Source organism: Cnephaeus nilssonii (genome assembly GCF_951640355.1).
Source record: "Cnephaeus nilssonii genome assembly, chromosome: 15".
Classification (NCBI taxonomy): domain Eukaryota; kingdom Metazoa; phylum Chordata; class Mammalia; order Chiroptera; family Vespertilionidae; genus Cnephaeus; species Cnephaeus nilssonii.
The window spans coordinates 23,907,801-23,928,721 of record NC_137086.1 but is presented as its reverse complement, the minus strand read 5'-3'; the positions used below and the strand labels follow the sequence as shown (position 1 = coordinate 23,928,721).

At 36.0% G+C, this 20,921-nt stretch overlaps 1 protein-coding gene across 3 annotated transcripts in view; it reads left to right on the top strand.

Moving 5' to 3' along the window:
- The window catches only part of SRBD1 (S1 RNA binding domain 1), a 155,988-nt gene that overhangs the window by 78,083 nt on the left and 56,984 nt on the right, over positions 1-20,921 (top strand). For all 3 annotated transcript variants that reach the window (XM_079791774.1, XM_079791775.1, XM_079791776.1), the window contains exon 16: positions 3,178-3,260. In XM_079791774.1, coding sequence (XP_079647900.1) covers positions 3,178-3,260 — 83 coding nt within the window. The remainder of the gene's footprint in view (positions 1-3,177; positions 3,261-20,921) is intronic.

Below are 20,921 nucleotides of genomic sequence, written 5' to 3'. Positions count from 1 at the left end.
CTGGAGATATGCACTTGACATTTTTTTGCATTAATTTAAAGCTATAAACTTCTTACATCTAAAAGAGCTGGTAGTTTCCCTTCAATTGTTCATTCCAGGACACAGTTCCCGTCTAAAATGATCATCTGCTCAAACTCAGATTCCAGCTCAAAATCTTGCCTCTTCTAGGAAGCTTTTCCTTATCACACTAGCTCAGCACAGTTTCTGCTTTCTTGCCACATATTGTTTTGGTACTTTCCTTGTAATAATAATAATAATAATAATAATAATAATAACAATAGCAGTAATAGTAATAAAGGGGATTAGATAACAGTACAGGCAGTCCTCAGGTTACGTTGGACTTGATGTATGTACTTACTTACGTCATTTTGTGGTTACGTCATTATCTCCCATTTATTTATTAAAAAAAAAAAAGTTCCATCATTTCGACATGTGTACATAGGTGCTTTATGTTTTTATTTTATTATTTATTTACCACAAGTAAAGGTCAGGAATTGTTATCTTTTTTTAAAATTTTTTTACTGTTTCACTTCCTTACTGCTGTGTATGTGCTCCATGTGAGTGACGTAGGTGCTTATGTAGGTGGGTTCCGACTTATGGCAAAAATCACATTATGTCGCGCTGTAGGAACAGATCTCCGATGTAACCCAAGGACCTACTGTAATCACAGTGGGAGCTGCTAATATTAATCTTTTTAAAACACTTAATATATGTGAAACATTGTATTAAATGCATTACCAGTATTATTTAATTCTCACAGTTGTCCTCTGAGAGTTTTATTATCCCCACTTTATAGATGAGGAAACCAAGGCTGAAAGAGCTTAAAGAGGCCACATAGCCTGTAAATGTGCACATAATATTTGTATACTTCTATAATAGAAGGATACTTTTCTTTATAAAAAATAAGATTCAGAACTCCCTAAGTTGGCACTGAAACGTAATATTACTATAGGGTGTTGGAAAAAAATATTGTCTAGGAGTTGGGAGTCCCTCAGACCTCCCACTGCTAAGGGTGCTGTTTCCTTTTCACCACTGGCCCACATAGGTACATAACTATCATACTATTATAGGTGAGACAGAATTGCTACAGTGCAGCACGACTCTGTGAAAATAGGAAGTAAAAAAATGGAATTGGTATCTGATCCTAATTACTCTGATTTCAAAATCTAGCTGTGCCTTCAGTTTGTAATTCACTGTAGATATGCCTCCCTTCTCTGTCTCAGCTTCTGTCCATATGGCAATGACTGTGTTTGATCCATATCAACTCAGAAAATATATTTTTTTAGTCTTCAGAGTCTGGTCCTCCAGGCAAATACTGACAGAATCTGCGAGTCTTCACTCTGGGTTTTCTAGGGCCCACACACTTCAGTTCTTGTCTCTTTTGTAGTGATTAATGCCAGGGATGACTTCATACTTCATTTGAGACCTGACCTACCTGTGGCTATGGGTTTTACCTTTCAACTCTCCATAACTTTGCTATATCAGAATATAACAGAACTTCAACATTCATACAAGTGTAAAACATATGTAAGCAAACGACCTTCATATTATTACTACATCTTCTTGATCAGTTTATCAGCTTATTGAAAACAGAGGTTATCTTTATATGTGCTTATATTCCCCCATAATAAATGTAATGTACTTGAGAGGCATTTAAATCAAATGGATAGAATTGTAGATAGATGCTTTTAAAATCTCATTAAAATGATAGTAACTTGATAGAATGAAGACATAAACTCACTAGGACAAAGAGAATGGGAGAGGAGATAACAGCAACATTAGTTTTGAAGCTGGAAAGCAGATGGCTGAGTAATAAGTGATCTAGCCAACTTGAGAAAGTGGAATACTAAGACAGCATTGTGGAAAACAGAACTAATCTGTAATAGATCATGGAAACTCCATAGGTTCAGGAAATGTAACAAGCACCTTTAGAAGTATTTTGGGAGGGCAGAGTGGATGTCAAATAGAGCATTGATTAAAAGTCTGTTCAAAAAGCAATTAGACCAAGTTAAACATATGGAATACCATATAACTCAGCAATTCCATTACTAGGTATATACCAAAAAAAATTGAAAACAGGTACTCAACAAATACTTGTACACAAATGCAGTGAACTTGATGTTCACAGTAGATTTTATCTCTGATGAGATGTACAAATCAGTGACGGGAGAATCTGGTAATCACTTGTAAGAGGTGACTTCTGTTGCCAGTCTTGGAACATTTTAACATGAAAACTAGCAAGGGATTTCCTTTGATGGCCTTAATGTTTTCACTTAAGAATTTAGTTCACTTAACCTTCTGTATGAGTATGTGACACTGACTAGTTTTCACATGCTTATAACATAAAAGCTTTTCATACGTAAGGCTCAATGTAACACTGCTACTTGGAAAAAAAAAAGATATCCCTTTAGAAGATTCACATTAAATTTATTTTCTCTAGCAAAATCTATCTTAAAAGCTAAATTTGATATAAAAATTTGTTAACATTTGGTTTAAAAAAAAGGCAATAAATGATGCCCAAGTAAAATGACACAAGCAAAGGAATGTTTGAAGTTAACTCCAAGTCTCTTGAACATGAATTGTGATGGTTGAGAAAGAGATGTGATTAGGAGTGTATGTGACAGGGTAATCTAGCAGTCATGTTCAAGGCAATGCAAATGTTCTCACTAGCCAACTTACTTGGTCTCTGGTTGCAAGATATGATCTTATCATTTACTCATCATTATCAGGATCTAGTCCTTATAAGCATATTTGCCATACAAATGTATACCGTGTTTATAATAATACAGGATTATTTAAAAGTAAAACAAATATCTACTTGTTCTTTAAAGTGTGAGGTACTCTATTCTTTTGTATTTATCTTTAAAGAATGAACAGGTAATTGTGTAAATGTAGCAACTACGTATTGTATTTGTTTTTTTTGTTGTTGTTTTTTAACGTATAACCCTTTTATTTGTGCTCAGAAATGCCTCGGGGTCCTGGTAGCGTAATAAATCCTGAAATTTTATATTCATTCTTTTGTGTGAAATTGTTGGTTTGTTTGAGAGGGGGTGGAATCAAGTACTTGCATCATGGGGAACTAACTTAAGTGATTATCTGGATGCTCTTTTTACATTAACATACTTTTTACATTAACATACTCTGATTCTTTGTGGGATTTTTTTTTTTTTTTTTCAGTTTCCATAGCAAGGCGTGTACAAGATCCATTAGCTGAGCTGGTGAAAATCGAGCCAAAACACATTGGAGTTGGAATGTATCAGGTAAAGCAACATGGATCATTTAATTTATGAAATCCATCAATACAAAAAGCAGTACTCAAACTTGGCATAGTAACTAAGTGTCAGTGGGAATAGATTCCAGTTTTCAAAGGTTAGAAGTTTGTGGGAAGATAGATAGGAGTTTTAAGTTAGTAAAGAAGGAAGTAATTTTTTCTGGTGTTTATGGTTCTGATTCAGACTTAGAATTGAGTGTAGTCAGATTTAAAGGCTGTTCAAACCTTAGATCTGACCAGTAGCTTAATCTGGAGAGCCTCTGCTTTTAACATTTATTATAGAATTGGAGGAGTTTATGGAACATGGGGGATATGTTGGCTGTTTGTCTAAACCAGTATGAACTATTCATCTTTATTGATCCTTCAGGAAGAAGCCTTTGGTACCTACTGTGACTTTTTCCCCTCTGTTTTCCTTTTCTATTTGATTATTATACCTGGTAGTTAATTTTTGGTCATTGCCCAGTATGAGATTAAAGCTTTCAACTGTTACTGTGTTGTAGAAATAGTGCTTCTTGTTGTTGTATTTTTAGTTCTTGAGGTTATGAACATTGGGTACTTGAAGACAGCACTAAATTTTGGCATAGTGAATCCGTAGTTGTCTCTGGAAACCTTGAGTTGAATTATTTTTCCTTTGATGAAAGTCCCTCTTACATAGGAAGTAGAATATTACCTTCTGTATGATTTTCATGGAATTTGTATGATAGGCACTGCACTTAAAAAATGTTTTTATTAATTTCAGAGAGGGAAGGGAGAGTGAGAAACATCAGCGATGAGAGAGAATCATCGATTGGCTGCCTCCTGCACACACCTTATTGGGGATCAAGCCCACGTCATAGGCATGTGCCCTGACCAGGAATCAGACCGTGACCTCCTGGTTCATAGGTCAACAGTCAACCACTGAGCCATACCGTTCTGGCAGTACTGAACTTTCTTAAGGAAATATTCGATTAGGTCATGGAATCTGTGACGACTAGAAATGGAAGAAACCTTAGAAATCATCTGACCCTACCCCTCGCTTGACAGAAGAAGAAGCTGCGTCCTAGTTAGGATTTCTCCCCAGGACCACACTGGCAAAGCCTGCTGTGACCTGTCATACATTGATAGCAAGTTAGATGCAGAGGCATCCAGACCTTTACCTGGACTTGTTCATTTGGGAAGCATAGTTACCGAAGGGTCTGATTTGTAGCTACAGATACATATACCTAGTATCTAAAGAGCTGTAGCACTTTTATGATATAGACATTGTAGTTGAGAGGAATTATAGTTGTTCAAAATAAGTCAGCAAGGTAGTGGGACAAAGAAAAGGAAGTCACACTTACAGAAGCCAGGCAGGCTAATACACTATTGGCATCAAGGAAGTCTTTAAGTAAATAGCAGAGGCATAGTCTCCAGCTTTGGATTCAGAGACAGCATTTAATCTGAAAAAGTTTGGACCTCATTCCAACAGTACTGAGAAGTAATGAAAGTGTTAAGCAGGGGAATGCCATGATCTGATTTGTTTTTTTAAACATTGACTCTGGCTACTCTGAAGAGAATGATTTAGAGGGGAAGAGGAAAAGCAATAGGACCAGTTTAGAGGCTATTTACATAGCCCAGGTGAGAGTGATGGTGGGTTGGACAAAGCTAACGGTAGTAGAATTGGAAAGAAGTTAAATCTATTTTGTAGGCATTACTTGGTAATAAGTGAGGGGAAGGAGTTGCTAAGAATTTGCTCCAAGGGCCCTGGTATGTGGATGATGCCTGAGTAGAGCAGGTTTGGTAAGTATAAGGTCAGTAGTTCTGATTTGGACATGTTAAATTTGAGATGTCTATAGGAAATTCACGCAGTGATGTCAAATGGAGTTGGATATGCAAGTGAAAGATTTAGAGAAATAGCCTTATTAACATTGGAGTATAGACTAGCAAATAATGACACCTGGCAAGGGATCAAGATGGTAGGCTGAGCTCATGATATTCTTTAACTGTCACCATCGCCATATCCACAGCTCCAAATTCCATAAGATGTGCATATATATCTGTACCTATATAAACACAAACTTATATGAATAAATTGATGATGGCCTGGGAAAACAAGAAAGGGTCCCACCAATGGATGGAAATTTTAGGAATTCCTGAAAGTTATTAAGCACGAGGAATCACATCCATGGAAAAAATAAAACCTGGTGGACCACTCCTCACAATATATAGAGCATTAGTGTTCTCAAACCAGAATCTCATTCTGGGGAGGGGCCTGTAGTGTTAGGTAAGGAGGTACATATCGAGTGGGTAGGCCCATTGTAACCCCTCGCTCAGTTTACTGTAAATTTAAGCTAATGCACTGAGTATAACACAGGGGCCAGAGAGGCTGGGGATCCTCAAGTAGCCTTTGATTGTCAGGAAGCCTCATCCTGGCAAGACAAACTTCTGACCTATACTGACACCTGGCATCATATCCCACATTTCTCACGTTATCACTTGAGGCAGATGATGGTAAATAGAAACAGCTTGTACAGATAGCCAAATAGGAACTCTGAAGTGATGTAGCTACCAAGAATCACTAAATATTTGAGGAAGACTTATAATAGAAAAAATGAGACACCAAACATAATAAGGAAAAATAGCACCCAATGAAACAATGAACAGGCAACAGACTTTGAAATAAGTAAAATTAACATTCACAGTGAGACAAGAGAGGTTATTGCATTTATAAAGCAAACATGGGATAGAATGAAATGAACCAATCTTAGAATTTAAAAATATGAGTGTCAAGATTTTAAAACCCCCAATAAACAGGATAAATAGAGTGGACACAGCTAAAAGTAAATTAATGAATGGGAAGACTGAGTAAAGATTTTTTAGAATGTAGTCTTACACTGAAAAAGGTGGAAAGCATGAACAAAAAAGTCTTATGATTTAGAGGACGTTCTAAAGCTTTAACATTCATCTAATAGAAGATTAAATAAAAAATGAGAGTTAAAGGGGATTATAATCACAGAAATAATAAAGAGAAAATTTCTCAAAAACCGAAGATGGAGAAGTCTTTTGAAAAGGCCTAATGAGTACTGAATAAAAGAATAACAAAAGATCTACACTCAGCCTGACTGGCTTGGCTCAGTGATTGAGCATTTACCTATGAACCAGGAGATCACAGTTCGATTCCTGGTCAAGGCATATGCACAGGTTGCGGGCTTAATCTCGTGTGGGGCAAGCAGGAGGCAGCCGATCAATGATTCTCTCTCATCATTGATGTTTCTATCTCGCTCTCCCTTTCCCTTCTTCTCTGAAATCAGTAAAATGCTCTACACTCAAATGTCAATAACCTATGAAATTTTAGAATGCTAGTAATAAAGATGAAAAGACTAAAAGCTCCCAGAAAGCAGACATAGTTTATTTACAAAGGAAAGAATCAGGTTGATATCATTCCTATTATGGGTAAAAACAGGGGATAGAAGATAGACATGCAGTGGTTTTGAAGTTGTGGGGAAAAATTATTTTGAACCCATAATTCTATATTCAGGCAAAACAGCAATTCAGTGTGAGAGGAAAGTAAAAGCATTTTTGGACTTGCCATGATTCACCTTCTCTGATTGTTACAGACCTCTTTTGAAAGTATTATTTATGGAAGTACTCCTGACCACAGAAGGGGAGGCGGGGTCCCAAAGAAGGGAAAGGCATGTTGTGAGGAAACAGAAGTGAGGGAGGCAAGGAGACAGTGGAGAGCTTCACAGTACATATACGCACAGTAAAATGTACATCTTTTTAAGTATTAACATATTTAAAAATCAGTCTAGATCAGCTCAGCTCAACATGGGAGGGTAGAAGAAAAAGAAGTTATAAAATATTAGGATTTTTTTTTTCAGGGAAAAGATTTAGATATAATTTGTTAGAAAAACATAATCTGAAATATATGAATCATAACCACAAATATAAATCATGAGAGTAAGAAATAAAAAGTTATCATTCTAACCAAAGGCAGAGAAAACAAAGTATAGTAAATAAAATATATGATGACAGGAATAAGTTTAAATAATAGGTAAAGGTAAATGGGTTAAATTGCCCTAGTAATAGAATATCAGATTTTTAAAAATAAAATGTAACACTAAGCTACATATGTGCAAGAAAAAAGCAACCTTGATATTAGAAATTTGAAGAAAAATATTCTGCATGAGAATATTTTTTAAAGAAAGTATAGCAATTTAATATCTGATGAAATAGAATTTAAGGCAAAGTGTATTAAACAGGTTAAAGAGGAATATTTCAGATGAATGAGATACAGTTTTCCAACAAGATACAGTTACCCTGATCATTCTTTTATCTAATAACATAGCTTTAAAAAATATGCAGCATTAAAAACCTAAAAATTAGAGCAAGAGACATTTGCTTTTTTTGTAGGTGTCTTAATAGACCATCCTATATTAACACATGCATTTAAAAAAAGTTTTATTGAGATATAATCACATTCCTACATGTATAAACATACATAAATTCACCCACTTAAACTGTACAAGTCAGTGATTTTTAGTATATTCATAGGGTTGTGAAACTATTACCACTAATTTTGAACATTTTTATCACCCCTAAAAGAAACCATTAGCAGTCACTTTCCATCACTCCTCCTTCCCTACCCCTAGGCAACTACTAATCTACTTTCTGTCTCTATAGATTTGTCTATTCTGAATATTTCCTATAAATGGAATTATACAGTATGTGGCCTTTTGTGACTGGCTTCTTTTCATTTAGCATAATGTTTTTAAGGCTTACGGATGCTATAGTGTGTATCACAACTTCATTTTTATGGGCAAGTAGTATTCCACTGTACATATAGACTACATTTTGTTTATCCATTCATCAGTTAAGTTATTTTCACCTTTTGGCTATTACGAATAATGCTACTATGAATGTTTCTGTGATGTATGTTTTCTTTTCTCTTGGATATATGCCTAAGAGTAGATTTGCTAGGTCATTTAACACATAAATTTAAATCGGATGATGAACTAAGGAAACTATTTGCTACAAGTATATATGTGTATATGATAACTACCTATTTTATTAGTAAGGTTTTGGGGTTTCCTTATTGATTTGTACACAATTTATATGTAGGTTTACAGTTGTTTGTAGGGAAAATTGCAGTAATCATAACCTGCATGTCTTTTTCCATATGAACAACTATAAACCTATTTTCCCCACCCCTGTATTTAAACAGCCTCTACATATCATTTACCATAGATGAAATATGAATATTTCTCTTTATGAAAGAAACCTGAATTAAACAATTGAGTAAAATCCTCCTATATAATAAAAGGCTAATATGCAAATCGACCGAATGGTGGAATGACTGGTCGCTATGACGCACACTGGCCACCAGGGGGCAGACGCTCAATGCAGGAGCTGCTCTCTAGTGGTCAGTGAGAAGCTGGGCTCATGGCTGGCGAGTGCAGTGGCAGTGGTGGGAGCCTTTCCCGCCTCCGCAGCAGTGCTAAGGACCCCTCGGAGGATGTCCGGCTTAGGCTCGCTCCTGGGCCTAAGCCGGCAGTCGGACATGCACCGAGGGGTCCCGGACTGGGAGAGGGTGCAAGTCGGGCTAAGGGACTCCTTTCCCCCTCAGTGCACAAATGTCATGCACCGGGCCTCTAGTCCTACCTAATAAAATGGTAATATGTAAATTACCATCATTCCGTTACACCCACGATTAGGCCAGCGGGAGGTGCAGGGGGCGGGACTCGGGGTGGCCGGGGTAGCCGATTGGCTCAGTGTCTGTGCCATGGCTGTGCTGCGGAACAGAAGGGGCCTCTGGGGCAGCGAGCTCACGTCCCGCCACGGACCATCAAAAGCGGGGGAGCTGGGTGCCTGTCTGCTCCGGCAGCAGGCCTTTCGGAAGCCTCCGCCGAGCAGGAGGCTTCCAAAAGGCCTGGTGCACCAGCAGACAGGCACCCAGCTCCCCCACGATCGAAAGCGAAATCGTGTAGGGGACCCTACACGTGCATGATTCAATCATGCACTGGGCCTCTAGTTTGTAATAAAATGATAAACATCAGTGCAAGTGAGAAGGATACAGTGAATTGAGCATTCACATACACTGTTAATGAAAGTGCAAATGGTTATTTTTAGCAAATATTCAATACCTATTAAGATGCACTTTAAAAAAATGGATCCCTTGGACCTGGTAGCTCTCCCTTTAGGAAGCTCTTAAGGCAGTAATAAGAACTACTGATAAGACTTATTTACAAGTTTGCTGTTATAGCAAAATATTGGAAGCAGCTACAATAGAAGAATAGTTAAATGAGTTACGGATTATCCGTCAGTTGAAATATTATACAACCATTAAAAAGTCAGACTTAGGGAGGATTTAATGACCCAAGAAATTACTCTTGATATAATATTTTTTAATTGCAATAAAGTTATTGATACAGAGTTAAAGATATTTATATCTTTGGTATGATTAGGGATTTTTATTTTTTTCCTTTTTCAAACTTTCTACAGTGAATGTGTATGAATAAACTTTGTGGTAAAATACACATCTATTTCTCTATCCCAGCCAATGGGCCACTTAATATTTAAGTCTTAATAGAATAAACATCCAACACAACCAGAGTGGGACTGAATTTCTCTTCATTCGAGACCTCTAAATGCTTTTAGTATAAACTTAATACTTATATGTATTTTGAAGCTAGACAAACATTGCTAATTTTAAAAAATGAAAACTGTTCAAAGAAAGAATGTTAAATGGTTAAATGAAATAATAGAAGCTATAATATTATTTCAGAAGAAACTAACATACTTTTGGTTTAATAACAGCTCAAATGCTAAAGACAGCACTCCAGTCCTTGTCTTAGAAATGGAGAGAACTGATTTTAAAAACACATGCCTGTCATTATTTCTGGAGAGAGAGGCAGCCAGTGCGGTCAAATGACAGCATATCCCTAACTGACCCCTATAGACTTTGCTGGAAAGTGGCTTGGTGTTACTCCCAAGAAAACACTCCAGGGTGAGAGCAGGATGATGCAGGGTTGGCTCTGTTGAGTTCTCTGGGACATGGGGAATGGTGGTTTAGCTTGGCCTTGTCATATCCTGAAAGCACAGCTTAAGCAGCTTGGATTTACTTGCTGCTTATTCCTTCCTTGGACCATTTTTAGATACTTTCATGCTCATTAACACCTCTTTGTTAATGAGCACACACACAGGAAAGTCGGAAAGACAGAACAGTTCTCTTTCTTCCTTTTGTGCCTCTCTGTTAAATCATTTGACGATGTTAGAGAATGAAATGGTTTTCCAAAATGCGGTTTTGGAACCCTTAGTGGATTTTCTCTATCCAGGCCATCTTTATTCCTCATTATTTTGGATAATGAGGAGTCACTGTAAAAGAAAAATCATCTTCCCAACTGAAACTTTTTTATGGTAAAACCTTAAAGGTGGGAATTTGTATTTTATTTCTCTATCTCCTGTGTGGGATCAGTTTTGGGTAAAAACCAAAACAACTCTTTGGTGGTGACAGTAACTACAGTTAACATGTTGAAATTAGGAAATGCAGTTTTAGTTTAGGACTGTAAAAGGTTAGTAGGTTCCTCATCTGCCCTATATTATTTGCCCAAATTCTTTCAAACATTTTAATCCTTTAATTATTTGTTATTGTACAGTGGGATATAGAGAAGAGTTTGTCCTATGGATATCCACTTAGAGGACTTTTGACTAGATTTTTGCCTCTATACTAAAGCAATATTGTGAAATAGATAAACACAAAGATGGAACACAGAATTGTTCTAAAAATCAGGCATTGTTTATAGAGATGAGTTCCTTGCCAAAAGTTTTTTTTTTCTTCTTTCTTCCTTTTAATCCTTATCTGAGGAGTGAGGACATTTTTGCCATTGATTTTTAGAGCAAGTGGGAGGTGGAGAGACAAAGACAGAGACAGAGATATGTGACAAAGACACATTGAATGGTTGCCTCCCATGCCGTGAATGGAAGTGGACTTGCACCCCAAGACCATAATTGAACCAGAGACACTCTGGTGGGCAGGCTGGTGATCTAACCATTGAGCCACACCAGCCTGGGCCCAAAATGTCTTTACAATATTGCCCCTTAACTGTCCCAGGATATGAGCTGTGCATGAATCTCTGCTTTACTTACTGGATATTATGAATGAAATTCACACTTAGCTTGTAATTAAGATAATTCATTGCTGACCATAATTGAACTCTTTCCATAACTGAAAACAAGTAATTGACCTTTAATGGGAGCATGAACTAAATGTATGTATTAGAATTTGCTAATTATTCCTTAAACTTAAAGTTTCAAAATTTCTGTTCTGAATATTTTTTTCACTCCAGATGAATAATGCTTCCTACATTCAAGTATTAAATTTAGTTTTCTCAGATTCTTAGAAATCACTGACTGTGTAATAAGCCATGTATATACACACACACTCTAGTATAACACCATTACTTATCTTTAAAAGAAATGTGAAATGTGAGTATGATTTGAAAGAACTTTTACCAATAATGCCCTTAATTACTAACACATATATAATTTTTTAATCTTTTGTTTGCTTACTCTTTTATGTTGTTGACCTTGGACAATGAAACTAGATCAATTTCAGTTTCTACTACAGGTCACCTAGTTTTCATACATCAGCACAAAAATCATACTTAGGATTTCTAAAACTTTAATGTATTTTCAATGTTTAAAATGTTATTATTATGGATTATTTTAAAAATTAAACATGACATTAAAGGTACTACCATAAAGGAAAAGATTAATAAATTCTACTGGTTTAAAATCTAAAATGTCCCTGAATCAGAAAACAATAAATAGAAAATTCACAGGCAAGGAGAAAGTATTTTCTACCAATATAACCTATAAAGGACACAGAATATACAAAGGTCTTTGACAAAACAAGAGAAAAATAGACAATTTAATAGAAAAACAGGCAGGAGATATGAACAGGCAATTAACAGAAGATGAGACACAAAAAAGTGTAGACATGAAAAAAGTTATCACTCTCACTTGTAATTGTGGAAATGCAAACTAAAGCATAATGAGAAATCTTTCAGGTTGTTCATATTTGAAAGAATTGTTGAAAACTCAAATATAAGATTGTACTAGACAATTTTAGTAATAGGGAAGATAAATAAAATGTGTAAACATTAGGAGGGTCACTTCAGAGAATTTAAAAACTATATCCTGAATATCTGATATTCATATTGTTTAGAAATGTTGATTGTCTCATCCCTTCATGTATATTGTTGAGGGGGTGGGTATTGATCATGGTGTTTAAGAATAGTACAGGTAAATTTAATTACTTGTGAGATTATATTATATTTTAACTAGAGGCCTGATGCACGAAATTCGTGCAAGAGTAGGCCTTCCTTCCCCTGGCTGCTGGCACTGGCTTCCCACTGAAACCCGGGACCCGCGCTTCCTTCGCAGCCCTGGCTTTGTCCAGAAGGTGCTCCGGAAGGACGTCGGTCTAATTAGCATATTATGCTTTTATTATTATAGATACATGTCCTTTTTAACAACTTTAGGAGATATCTTTGGTTTGGGGTGAGATAGTAAGCTAGTTGGCTGCCTTCTTAGTGCATTGTTAACTCTGGTGATATATTTCCTTTAATAATCCAGATCAGGCTACCCATGCTGTTTATTGTAAAATATTATTTAAAAAGATGTATTTTCTTTTCAAAATATAATTGAAGGAGAATTTTCTCCTGACATATACAAGGCTTTTGTTTCATTATTTATTTGGAATAGATGGGGCCAGAGGGTATGCGTGCAGTTAGGTTTTGTTGGTGGGGGCTTGCAAAGACTTTTTGAGGCATGATGTGCAAGTGAGTGTTTTTAAATCTCAGAGGTGTGATTATGTCATAACAGCCATAACCTCTGGGCTTGCTTTATTACTTTTATTAAAACAAATCTGTGTAGGGGTGCTATGTATATTTTGGTGATGAAGGAAATGAGGTGGTTAATTTATTATGTGAACAGCACTTTCAACTAACCACAGCGTGATTCACTGAGAGAGCAGTGGAAAAGCCTAGCTCTGTAGAAATGACTGCTTTTTGATTTGTGGACCCTAACTTTCAACACCAGAGCATGAAGTTTATCTACAAATTGATTCCTTTTTTCCCCTGTACTAATGTTTTTGTCCAATTTTAAACTTGAAATTTTTTTCCTCCATTTTATTACGGGCATTCACTGACTATGAATGATCTAAACAGTCCTTACCAGCAAGTTAAGGAAGAAAAAAAAGGGGTTGGGGGTTGGGATCCATGTTTTAGGGCATTAGGAAAGTGGGTAACATCTTTCTGGTTTCCAAACAGCCCACACATACCTCAGAGGAGGACTCCATAAAATGAATCAATATACAAACCTTTAACCAATGATAATACCTACCTAGTGTCAGGTATGAGAGGTATGAGTTTCGGAAAAGTGTGGCACCTGTTGTTCCTCCCTTTTGTAGCATGCATTTATAAACATGCTATATTGGAAAAGAAAATCAATCTCATGCTAAATAGCCTCTGGTAAATGTTTGCTTGGAAGTGGGAGTTGATTATGAGAAGAAGTGACGATGTAATGCCACATAGAAGTCCACACACTATGGAATGGAATCAAAAGAAGACCCGTCCGTCTAATGAGTTCTCAGGGCACAAAGCACTTGTTGTGTACTCATAAACTGCCATTGAAAGACCCCAAAAAGGTTGTTTTCTCTGGAGTTGCGCCATACCCAGCATCATGGTGATGTGAACCTGCCTAGAGAGAGTGGAAAATAAGTCATCTTCCTGGCAGTAGTTCTGAAAGACCCCTTCATTTTCCAGATGTCCCAAATACCAACCATTTACAAACAGAAAGACTCAGAAACAAGGCAGGCATTTAATTGATAAGAATTCCTTAAAGTATTTTATATCTGAAATATTATAAGGCTCCATGAAAATAAGGATGACAATCAGTTTTTATGTTTTATCTCTACTTTTGGAGTAGCATAACTCATTTCTCTTTGGAGCCCTAAGTTTGCTCTAAAAATTATGTCATTCCCTCATAGCACTTCCCCAGCGAGTTGGCAAAGGCCAGTAGAAACATTATTTGTGTAGTTTAAAGACAGGGTAGAGGAGGGAGGTCTAGGCCTGTGGTTTATGTAAACAGGGTGGCTGGGGAGGGGGCTCTGGCACCCCTAGTGAAGTTGTTGCTCAGTCATCATGAGCAGTCAGTCCTGGTAAGAATGTGTCCACTTTGAGACGGTGATTAGTGATGATCATCCACAGTCCCAGATTGTGGTAAAAATTTAATTTCAAAAGGAATTGGATTGTAGGCAAAACTTCATTTTAATGACTTGGTTGAGTCTTTCAAACTTTCAGGTATCCTCACTAGTAGGCTGAAACTATGATTTGGGCATTTCCAAGGGACATTATGTTCGACACCACGTAAGCTAGCATTTAATTTGTTGTAAGTGTATTGGTCTTCATAATGGTTTGGTTGCTTTTTAAAAGAATGAGATTTAAAAATTATTATTGGGAATTGTCTTTAAAAAGTCTTATATGCTTTCCCCCCCGCTAAATGCCCATCTCAAATCAATGCAGAACATAAACAGTAATTTTAAAAGCTCGGATAATGGAGAAACCCTAAGTGTAAATGTGCCCTGCATTCTTCTCTACCTTGCTTGGCATTTTCTCCTACTATGCCCTCTTTGCTCTGCCACTTTCCTCATCTCCCTTCCAGCCTCCTATTAGCTGCTTTTTGAAGAGGTAGTTTGTTCCCTACTCCCTTACTCAGGGCTTCTCCCTTCATATGGTGTGAAGTACAACCAGGCTTTTAAAAAAGTGATTCTACCCTTGTTTACGATTTGAAACCTACTCAATTTGTGTTGACAAATTTAGGCAATGGTATGAATTTTTTAAAAAACAAATTTGTTCATAGGCATGCTACCAGAGTAACATTAACCGAACACAGACCCAGTGATGGCAGCAGAATGCAGAAGACATCCAGCCCCATCTGCCAGATGGGAAAGGCATGGTTTTCAATAAAATGGGCCTTGGCCAGGTGGCTCAGAGCATCGTCCTGTACACCAAAAGGTTGTGGGTTCGATTTCCAGTTCGATACCTAGGTTGTGGGTTGGATCCCCGAGTATGGGAGGCAATTGATCCATGTTTCTCTCTCACGTTGATGTTTCTCTCTGTCTCTCTTTCCCCCCCTCTCTCTAAAATCAATAAACATAGCCTAGGGTGAGGATAAATAAATAAATAAATAAAATGGAACACTATAGTTGAGAGTGAGACAGGAGATATGTTCTTTTAAGAAATCCTGAATTTATCATGAAGTTTACAAAGGAAAGTTGGATTCTAGACTAAAATACTTGGTTAGTTATATCTGGGCACATAACTGTGCTCACTGACATATGCCCCTCCTTGCAGTTGGGTATTTATAATTAAGGGTGTGTTTAATCACAATTTTCCCGAGAGGTGAAGCTCCTGTATGGATAGGGAACTGTCTTAAACTGAAACTGCATAGACATTTTCACTGGTCCCTTCCTCGTTTTAGTGCAGTTCAGTCAAAGGGAACACAGAGCCTCAGCACCAAAGGGAGCTATGTTCTTACCTTAGTTGAGCTGCATTTGTTGTGTGACCTTGGGAAAGTAATTTCACTTCTTCATGGTTTGTTGGCAAATAAAATATTACCTATGTGCTTTCTGAAAGAGTATTAAAAGGAAATTTATATTTTTTACATATATATTTTTTAAAGATATGAAAATGCCTGAAGATATAAATGGGAAAGTGATTTTATTTCCTATGATGGAACTATCAAGTACACAGAGTCCATTTACTTTGGTGGGGTTTTATTTATTCCTGTTATCTATTCAATATGCTAAGCTTATTGAGTATTCCTGAAATCATTTAATTTTAAGTTGCAAAGGACCTTAGAAGTCATTTAGTTCCCACTGGCAGGTATGAGCATGTCCATTGCCTTCTAAACAAGAGGACGGAAGAAGCTGTGGGAGAGCTTTCAGAACAAAGGATCTGCATGGTGGCATTGCTGTGGTCATGGTCCAGGAATGAGGAAACAGGCTATTGCTGAGCTGCCTCGGATACTACAGTAATGACAGGACGTGTTACACAGGGAGAGATAGGCATTTGAACTTGCATTGGAAAGTACACTTTGAACTTATGTTAGTTATTATCTACAGGATTTTTTGTAAGCTGATAGTGCTTTACTTGCTATCCTTGTATACCTGATTCTTCTGTTGTGGTTCACATCTAATGTTTAAAGTTAACTCAGTATTTTGGAGATGGGAGGGGAAGAGGGTAGAATAGTTAAAAACAAACAACAGCAACATCAGAAACAAACTCCTCAGTTTGTTGGGATGCAGGATTGAGTTATGGGTTGTCAATGTGAAACAGCTGTTTGTTTGTTGACAGCCTGCCTTGCCTCTACCATAATCAAGCTGTTTCTCATCATATATTACCAACTCTTTAGTATTTGAGGCTTGCTGTAGATTTATAGTTGGTTATGTATAACGTTTGTCAAAACGTCATGGTTTAGATAAAAAATTAGTGATTCCCCTGTAGTCATTCTACTGAAATATGAATGTGAATTGTATTAAAAGAAAGATGCCTAAAGAGACTTCTGCACTTCATTTAAAAATTGAGAGAACGTAGAGTCTGTTTTGTATGTGTTTTCTAAGGGGGAATATAAGTGCAAGTCTTCCCTGTCTTCTAGACTGTATTGCCAGTCAGAACAGTGTTCTGTGTTCTCTTTCTTTCATTTCCCTCCCTGTGTCTCTTTTCATCAGTGTAGTTAGGCAGCACTGATGTGGGCAGCAGGATAGAGCTGAGCCAGAAGGCCATGATTTTGTTCTTTCATTCTTTTATTCTCCCCCCTACCCCCCTCTTAAAAACCTGTTCTGTGGTCGAAGCCAAGAATGAAAGGAAATAAAGTCAAGTTTAAGTTCTCTGAGAGTGGAAGGTGATGTTTTAGTCTCCTGGGTATCTTTACCAGTTGAAAAAAAGCCAGATGTGCCTCCTACTCTAACGTGAACCTATCTAGGACATTTCTAAACAGACCCCTTTTCAATCTGGGTTATTCTGAGTGAGGTCTATTTTGAAATAAGAGTAACCCCGTGTTTTAGAAAAACAAGTCAGAGAGGGGAGGTTTCTATTGCTTCATTTAGTTTTACTCTTCAAAATAGAGCAGAAATGTTTTCTAATTATGCTTAAGTCACAGCTTCTCTAGGAGGGAAAAGTTTCTCTCCTTAGGAAATCTTTTCACAGTGCAGAGTTACTTCAAAAACTCCTCTGGAAGACTACAGAGTAATGTCACAATTTCTTCTTCCTTTAATAGGTTTAATATTATAATGGAATTTAGAATATTTTTAGTAATTTTTAAAATTTTGTCTCAAGTGCATTACATAAATTAATTTTTCTCTATATAAATATATTTCTTAAGAGAGAAGGTAATATGGGGACAGTAAACGCTTTTTTTGTAATAGCGGGTGTGATTAGGAAAGGGAATACTTTAGTTTAAAATTTGTAAAAATAAAATTTTGAGGGGAAAATATATTTTGTATGATTATAGTTTTCCTATTGTTCATACTATATCTTTCATCAGAAGTCTACATCAACTTATTTCTAAAAGCATAAGTCATAGAAATATTTTACTTGACTTTAAAAGAACGTGTCAAAATGCTTGCTTTCTCATTGCCAAATGATTCCAAATGTCAGTGGGAATTTTACTAACAATGATTTCACCAGGTGGCTAGTGACAGTTTATGTAGGATTATTACCAGAATGTGAAATGTTTTGATTTTGTGTATTTTTTAATATACCAGGACAATGACATTTCACATAGCTACTTTAAACTATTTAATTACAATTAGCATTAGGGCAAGATTTAGTTCTTTATCCTAACACGTGAGTTATACCATGAAGTTGAAATCCAAAATTGAAAGATTATGTCTGGCTTAATTGGAACAGGTAGGAAGTGATGGAGTATAAAGATGAATATTTTCATATATGCAGCTGTGTATATATTCTTAGGGCTTTATTAATTAGCCAAAATCTGTTGTCTTAGTAGTACCCAGGTGCCCAAAAATGAATCGCAGATGATCCATTTTAGAAGCCCTTTACTATTTGGATGTCAGGGGAAGAGAATTTAGTTGTAATTTTAAGAACGTCATCCCAAATTATTTAATAGTATATTTAATTTTAGCTGCCCCATATCTATTTGGGCAAGAATTATTATTATAAGTAAAAGATGTGCAAATCCTTACTCCAGCACTTTTTGGGAGGCCAGGGGATGGGGAGATTTAGGAGATGTTACAGGATATTGTTACAGGTTTCTGTTTTGTTTCTCTGTGTTAGACTTTTCTATTTGGTGAAGCTTTCTCAAAAACTATGCTAAAAATTCATTATTGCAGAACCATTAAAAATATTGGTTTATTATCCAGTGATTAATATCCATGACCTTTATTTTTGGATCAGCTTCATAAACATGTACATTTTTCTGTGTCAGTCATTGTCTAGAATTTCATTTTTGTTCTGCTTTCCATTACATACCATGAATTATATGAAATTAATTTAATCGCTACTACAAACAGAAATTAAATGTGCCCTAATCCCGAGTTACGTTGTTTGCTTTTACAACTGTAAGTCATAAGTAATTAATTTTCCAAGGAAAATTAATTCGCTTACCATTCCCAGTAGCATCATATGTTGACACAGGGTTATAGATAGTTTAATATTTTTCTTCAGCACGCTGGCCTCAACTTTAGAAGACCTTAAATGAAAACAAATTAAATTTACTCAACTGTATATAATTTGGAGTTATTTAAAATAAGTGTTGTTGTTATTGCTATTATCCAGGTGATGACTCGAAAATTATATTCAAACTCTACAAAATCTCCATTAGTATATTAACAAGTCTGAAACAATATATTTTTAAAAGTTGTTCATGTGACAGCCATTAAAATTTTTATTCTTTAGTTCTAAATAAAACAGTTTACACGACAACTGTCTGACAGCAGCAGCATGGAGTTTTACCAGCACTGAATTAATAGGAAAGCAAAAGGAGTAACTTACTTGCTGGACATTTTGACCACCTCGGATAGCAGGTCATCATGTCTGATTCTTATGGCGCTTATTTTCAGTATCTAACCTCAGTCAGTAGGAACATTTCTAGCAAAGTCATCGTAAAAACATAGAATATGAAAGATACTTTAAAACCCCAAAATATTTCTATTATATTGATTGCCCTTCTCTAATTCTTCCATCCTTTTCTGTTCAATACTTTTCCCCCTTGTTTTACAGAAAGGCTAATGTGGAAAATGAAATAAGCAAAAGCCTTTCAGTTAAATAAGCTAGGTTTCCCCTAGCTGCTGCTTATATTCTGGGAACTCAGAAAATATGGGCAAAGCAAAGTTAGCTTTTCTTTTGCATTTGCCAGGAGGTTATTTTGTAAGGTGATTTTCCCCCCTGGTTCATAGAACTCTATAAAACATATAGTGTTTATTACTTTATTTATATTTATTTAAGTCACTAAGGTGAAACTCTAGTGATGGTGGCAATGTTACAGTTTTAACAAGTGGGGGCTTATTTTATAAATGTGCCTTTGTGGCCATAGCTTTCAAAAACGCAGGGGGTTAGCGATGAAATGCTCTTTATGCCTTTTGGAAAGAAAATTTGCCATTTAATTCCAGTGTAAAAGTACTATTAGAATACAACATCACTACTGTTATTTTTTGTTAGTATTCATTGTTATGCTCAGTTTTCTCTATCTGTACGCACAAGATTGAACTACATGCATTCTAAAGTTGCATCAGGAAGAACGTGTTTTATTTGCTGCTGCTTTCATAAGGAGGATGACAGAGCATTCCCCTTCCCTTTGCTTCAGACAGTTTCTCTGAGTGTCCTTCAGAATTATGTAATGACTTCCTTTTTAATCAGACAAAATGCAGAAACTACAGGCATCAAGTCCTGTACATTTATGTTTATGCTCTGATTTAAATATAGATTGTTATACAATTAGGTTTAAGGGAATGCAGACTTCCAAAAATAATTTATGTAGGCATTCCAGGCAATGATTATTCTAAAAACTTTATTCCTAAATCTATCACCACATAGCTATAATATAGTTACATATAAATATGCATGATAACTCCACATGTGTCTTTACACAGTTTTAAAACTGCCTCTGCCTTCTTTCTGAAACGAACATACAGGTTTGGTTTATCCTCGTTTTGAGATAGAAAAGAAAATGTATGCCTATAGAAATTTAATAGCATCGGTCTGTATTTTATTTCACAATATATTCTCATAAAATTACATTTAAGTGAGAATTTTGTCTCATCTTTTATTAACTTATTTTATGTTAAAATTAATATCTTTTAGAGAAACATTTAATTTTGTATTGAGCTAAGTGTAGAGGGGCTGTGTGCATGGTGTGTGTACAAAAGACGGTTGCAAGAACATGGAGAAAAGAAGTGCTGAATTTAAGCTCCAAGGGACTATACGAAAAGCTGGCAAATAAACATTTTATATTAGAGTATATAAAAATTATGGATTCAAGAAACAGAGTTTGGAGAAGCAAATATTTTTACTTTTCCACAATTATTTTGTTGAGTCTGATTAGAATAGAAATGACAAGACTTTGTAGTAGAAATATGTATGTTACTTTTAAAAATTGTATAATGTGGAGA